Source organism: Monopterus albus, unplaced genomic scaffold (genome assembly GCF_001952655.1).
Source record: "Monopterus albus unplaced genomic scaffold, M_albus_1.0 scaffold250.1, whole genome shotgun sequence".
Taxonomy (NCBI): Eukaryota; Metazoa; Chordata; class Actinopteri; order Synbranchiformes; family Synbranchidae; genus Monopterus; species Monopterus albus.
The window spans coordinates 1187097-1192956 of NW_018128130.1; the positions used below are offsets into that span (position 1 = coordinate 1187097).

Here is a 5860-nt window from a genome sequence, read left to right on the forward strand (position 1 = left end):
CAGCCGGGTGTGAAGTGGCTGGGATGAGAATCAGCACCTCCAAGTCCGAGGCCATGGTTCTCAGTCGGATAAGGGTGGCTTGTTCCCTTTAGGTCGGTGGAGAGTTCCTGCCTCACGTGGAGGAGTTTAAGTATCTCGGGGTCTTGTTCACAAGTGAGGGAAGGATGGAACGGGAGATTGACATCTTTGATTAGACTGCTGCCCCCGCGACCCGGTTCTGGATAAGCGGAGGAAAATGGATGGATGGATGGATGGATTTATAAATGGCAAAGTCAGGACTTTGCCTGGAAAGCTGAAGTGAACTAGCATAAGAGGACAGGCTTAGTAAAAGTGTTTGATACAACAGTGTCAGTGGTTGGACAACTGAGAAGACCCAGGTGATTGCCATTACAAATCAGTTGGGCCAGCTGCTGCTTAACCTGAGCAAATGCAATGCAGATGCTGTGTGTCAAGCCACAGATGTGCACTTTGCTTGGGCGAGCATAGGGTTCAGGGATGCTTTGTGTTAAGGGTAGGTTAAGTCTGGAAAATTGTGTTGCTTATTGTGAGGCTCTTTATATGTCTTTATGACGACATATGAATGTTCTCCCATTCTTTGGCACATTTAATTGTGTATAATTGACCATCCAATGCTCTTGCTTGTCTGCTTGTAATTTGTACCATTATCCATTGGAGCAAACAGCTAAAAATATATAGCAAAGGAAGTCTGTGTTTTTGACTTAGTATAACAAATATTTTAACTCATATGGACCTACAAGGTCCATAACACTAAATATCTATACAATAGTAAACTTTAGTAAAACATAACTTCATTCTCTCTGCTCTGCTGTGTGTGTGTGTGTGTGTGTGTGTGTGTGTGTGTGTGTGTGTGTGTGTGCGTGCATGTCTTTCTATGTTTGGCTGGAAAAATTTAGTTCAATAACAGTGCTGACATTTATGCCGGTCCTACACCTTCAAAGGACTGTCTGAAGGTTAAGACTGTTTTAGGATTAAAAGGAGAATCAGGTTTAGGTTAGGGTAGGGCTGAGGATAGGCAAAGTAGTGGTGGTTAAGGTGCTGAGAACTGCATTATGTGAATGAGTGCCCTCACAACTAAAGAAAGACAAAGCTCTGTGTGACCTTAATAAAATTTCCCATTCAGAACTGTGTTTCAACTGGCATCCCTATCTGCAGCCAAGGATCTGCATTATAGGATGAATTTCATGTCTGAAATTCTATCATCAGAACAGTAATGCCATTTTTTTTAATATTTGTCAGACAATTAAATATTGTCAGTCATCGATATGTTGTGAATCTCTACTGATATATAGGTGGGTCATAGTGATCCTAGTTTTTTGACTCAGAACTCCCAAAGTGTTGGCTGTTAATGAGGTGTTTTGAACAAAAATTCACAGAGCGGCTTAGCCATTTAAACCAGTTTGCTATGAATAACTGTTATTCATTTCAAGGTAAAGTAACATTAATAAAGTGCAGCTGTAGCAAAATACTTCCCTGTACTTTCCCATTCCTAAAGACTGGAGCAACTTACTTGTTGTTGTTGGCTTTTTGCAGGGCCCCACCTCTCAGTGAACACAAGCAGCAATTCTGCAAAATGAACATGTCATCAATTAACTGTCCAACAAACAACAAAGGGCAAACTTTCTCTGTCATTGTTATAACAAGTAGTTGTCAACATTATTTGCAGCCATAATCCCAACAAACAGCTACAGCTACAGCAGCTGGACACTTTAACAAAGCAGTGTTAGTTAAACATGTACAGCTGAAGTCAGAAGTTCACATACACTTAGGTTAAAGTCATTAAAACCGATTTTTTTAACCATTCCACAGATATTAATAACCTGATTTTGGCCCATTCCTCCTGACAGAACTGGTGGAACTGAGTTGGGTCTGGAGGCCTCCTGCTCACACATGCTTTCACTTTCAGTTCTGCCCACAAATGTTCTATTGGACTGAGGTCATGGCTTTGTGACGACCACTCCAACACCTTGACTTTGACTGAAGAACACCATCCCAACTGTGAAGCAGAAGGGTGGCAGCATCATGTTGTGTGTGTGTGGGGGGGCTTTGCTGCAGGAGGGACTGGGGCACTTCACAAAATGGTAACATGAGGAAGGAAGATGAAGTGGATATATTGAAGCAACATCTCAAGACCTCAGCCAGGAAGTTAAAGCTTGGTCACAAATGGGTCTTGTCCAAATGGACAATGACCCCAAGCAGACTTCTAAAGTTGTGGCAAAATGGCTTCAGGACGGCAAAGTCAAGGTGTTGGAGTGGTCGTCACAAAGCCATGACCTCAGTCCAATAGAACATTTGTGGGCAGAACTGAAAGTGAAAGCATGTGTGAGCAGGAGGCCTCCAGACCCAACTCAGTTCCACCAGTTCTGTCAGGAGGAATGGGCCAAAATCAGGTTATTAATCAGCTTACTGTACAAAGCCTGTGGAAGGCATCCTGAAACGTTTGACCCGAGTTAAACAATTTAAAGGCAATGATACCAAACACTAGCTGTGTATGTAAAATGTCTCACCCACTGGGAATATGAAGAAAGAGATAAAAGCTGAAATAAATCTTTTTCTCTACATCGTTGCACTGGTTGATATGTTTCCTCATGAGGAAACACCAGATCCAGATATTTTTTTAAATAAATGTTATCCCAAATGCTCTGAACAGCCATAACTTTTTGCAGCATCTGAAATAAGTATGAAGGGCCCGTGTACAAGATCTTGTGTTTCAAAATGAGAAAATAAGTCAGTGGTAGACTTCCCGGATGTGGTTTTGTTTTTGAACAATGGCTGTCTATGGACCCGAATAAGATAATCCAGCATTGACAGATATTAATCATGAGTAGATGCAAATTATCTCTGAACATGGAATGTTGAAAATACTGAGAGACAGCTTCCACTCATATCAGGAGGCTATAAAAGAAGCTAAAATTCAATATTTATCGAACATTATTCTGAATAATAGCAAGCATCCAAGAGTCCTCTTTAAAACCATTGATTCAGTTATTAACCCTGCTGGCACTGCCCATTGACGGATCGGTTCTGCACTCTAATGAATTTCAGAGATATTTTACTGATAAAGTTAGGACCATCAGGCAAAATATTCTTAACCCCCCACCGTATGCACCGCCTGTATCTCAGTTATCGCAGACGCTAGACTCTTTCACTCCAATTTCTTTGCCCCAGCTTAAAAAATGTGTACTACAGCTAAAGCCTGCCTCCTTCCCCCGGACCGTCTTCCAGCCAGGATGACCAAAGAGGTTATTGACACGTTGGGTCCCTTTCTGGTCACTTTCATTAATTGTTGCTTGAAGATGGGTGTGGTCCCTACTGCCCTTAAACATGCGGTAGTGAGACCACTCCTCAAAAAACCTAACCTTAACCCTTCCCTAGTCTCCAATTTTCGCCCTATCTCTCTTTTGCCTTTTGTGTCTACGATCATAGAAAAAATTGTCCTTACCCAGCTGCAGTCTCATTTAGACTGCCTGGATATGACTGACAAGTTCCAATCAGGCTTTAAGCCCCGCCATAGCACGGGGTCTGCACTACTAAAGGTCCATAACGATGTTACCATGGCCCTTGATGCCAAATGTTCCCTTATGATGGTCCTTTTAGATTTATCAGCAGCTTTTGACAACTGTCGACCATGTGATTCTAATTTCTAAACTTGAACATTTCGCTGGTCTGAGAGGTGCGGCTCTAAATTGGTTCATTTCTTTTTTAACAAACAGAACCTTTTTGGTTATCACTGATGGCTTTTCCTCCGACATAGCCCCTCTTACCTCAGGCGTTCCACAAGACTCGATCCCGGTGCCATTACTGTTGTCCCTATATGTGCTGCCACTGGCTTCAATTATATCAAATTACAATGTTCCTTTTCATTTTTATGCTGATGATATTCAGATTTACATGCCTCTGATTCAATCCGACTCGAATGCACTAGCCCCATTACAGAATTGCATTTGAGATATTAAAATATGGTTAGCCCAGAACGTCCTTCATTTAAATGAAAGTACTGTAAAACTGAATTTATGTTCATCAGCGCTGATCCAACTGTAGTTCTACCTAGCTCATATGTCTCAGTCCTTTCACTCAAAGATTCTGTTAAAAATCTTGGAGTAATATTCGACAGCAAATTTAACTTCGATAAGCAGATTAGACCTTCTTCCACCTAAGGTTTTTAGCAAAGGTTAAGCCTTTTCTATTGCATCCTGATTTAGAACAAGCTATTCACGCTTTCATCACGTCACGCCTGGACTATTGTAATGCCCTGTATGCTGGGCTGTCTCAGCCCCTGGTTCGGAAGTTGAAACTGGTCCAAAATGCTGCGGCTAGGCTGCTGTCAAACATCCCCAAATATGCCGATATTACCCCTGTTCTCCATTCATTACACTGGTTGCCAGTACAGTAGAGGTTGAAGTTTAAGGTGCTGTTATTTGTGTTTAAGGCTATCCATCACCTTGCTCCGCTGTACCTCTCGGACCTGTTGTCCATTTATGCTCCACGCAGAGCTCTGCGATTCACAGGGTGCTTGGCCCTGGTGGTCCCACCGTCGCGATATAAGAAATAGGGCGACCGTTCTTTTGCTGTGTATGGTCCCAGACTTTGGAACTCTCTACCGCAAGAGTTACGGTGCATAACCGAATTAGTGGTTTTTAAATCAGTTCTGAAAACTCACCTTTTTAAACAGGCATTTGACATTTAAATTGCTTTTATTTGCCCATAGAGATGTTCTTTTTGTTATGCTTTGTATAGTTTGTATAAGAATGTTTCAGCGTTTTATTCTGCTAGGTTCTACTGTTTTTGTATGGCTTTTTTTGTGGCCATTTTAACTTCATTGTACAGCACTTTGTGCTCCTAGAAGTTGTAAAGGGCTATAAAAATAAAGGTTATTATTATTATTATTATTATTATTATTATTGTTAACAGAGAAAATAACCGGCCTTATCCTTGAAGAACTTGCTGATGACTGAGGAGCTCTACTTCTCTGAGCAGTGCCAAATGGTGCGGTTAAGTCACTGTTTGATCAAGTAATTTGATAATGCTTTTGTCATACAGTAATAGCTAAAGTGGTGTTTATAGTCAGTGAAAGTGTTAGTGGGAGTCCTGCCACGTGCTCCTGTGGCATAGGTTTGGTTTATAGTCAAGAGTTGAATTTGACCTCCACAATCAAATCAAATCAAATTTTATTTGTATAGCACCAAATCACAACATCTCAGGACACTTTACAAAGTAAGGTCTAGACCTTACAGTTATCACTATTATTGCAGAGGGAAAACCCAACAAATCCCCCTTGAGCAAGCACTTGATGACAGAAGGGAGGAAAAAATCCCTTTAACGGAAGAAACGTCCAACAGACCCCGGCTCTTGGTGGGCGGCCTTCTGCCTCGACCGGTTGGGGTGACAATGCAATGTATAGTATACAGTCAGGCCATATCATGCTTTATATTCCCCACAGTAACTGTGTTTACATCCTTGCATATACCTTGATCTCTACTTACAGTGGGTACGGAAAGTATTCAGACCCCCTTAAATTTTTCACTCTTTGTTATATTGCAGCCATATACTAAAATCATTTAAGTTCATTTTTTTCCTCATTAATGTACACACAGCACCCCATATTGACAGAAAAACACAGAATTTTTGACATTTTTGCAGATTTATTAAAAAAGAAAAACTGAAATATCACATGGTCATAAGTATTCAGACCCTTTGCTGTGACACTCATATATTTAACTTAGGCGCTGTCCATTTCTTCTGATCATCCCTGAGATGGATCTACACCTTCATTTGAGTCCAGCTGTGTTTGATTATACTGATTGGACATGATTAGGAAAGCCACACACCTGTCTATAGGACA

At 41.2% G+C, this 5860-nt stretch overlaps 1 protein-coding gene across 3 annotated transcripts in view; it reads right to left on the bottom strand.

The window, feature by feature from the left end:
• kdm4aa (lysine (K)-specific demethylase 4A, genome duplicate a) overlaps positions 1–5860 on the bottom strand; it is a 48320-nt gene that overhangs the window by 17803 nt on the left and 24657 nt on the right. For all 3 annotated transcript variants that reach the window (XM_020620871.1, XM_020620869.1, XM_020620870.1), the window contains exon 16: positions 1529–1584. In XM_020620871.1, the coding sequence (XP_020476527.1) occupies positions 1529–1584 (56 nt within the window). The remainder of the gene's footprint in view (positions 1–1528; positions 1585–5860) is intronic.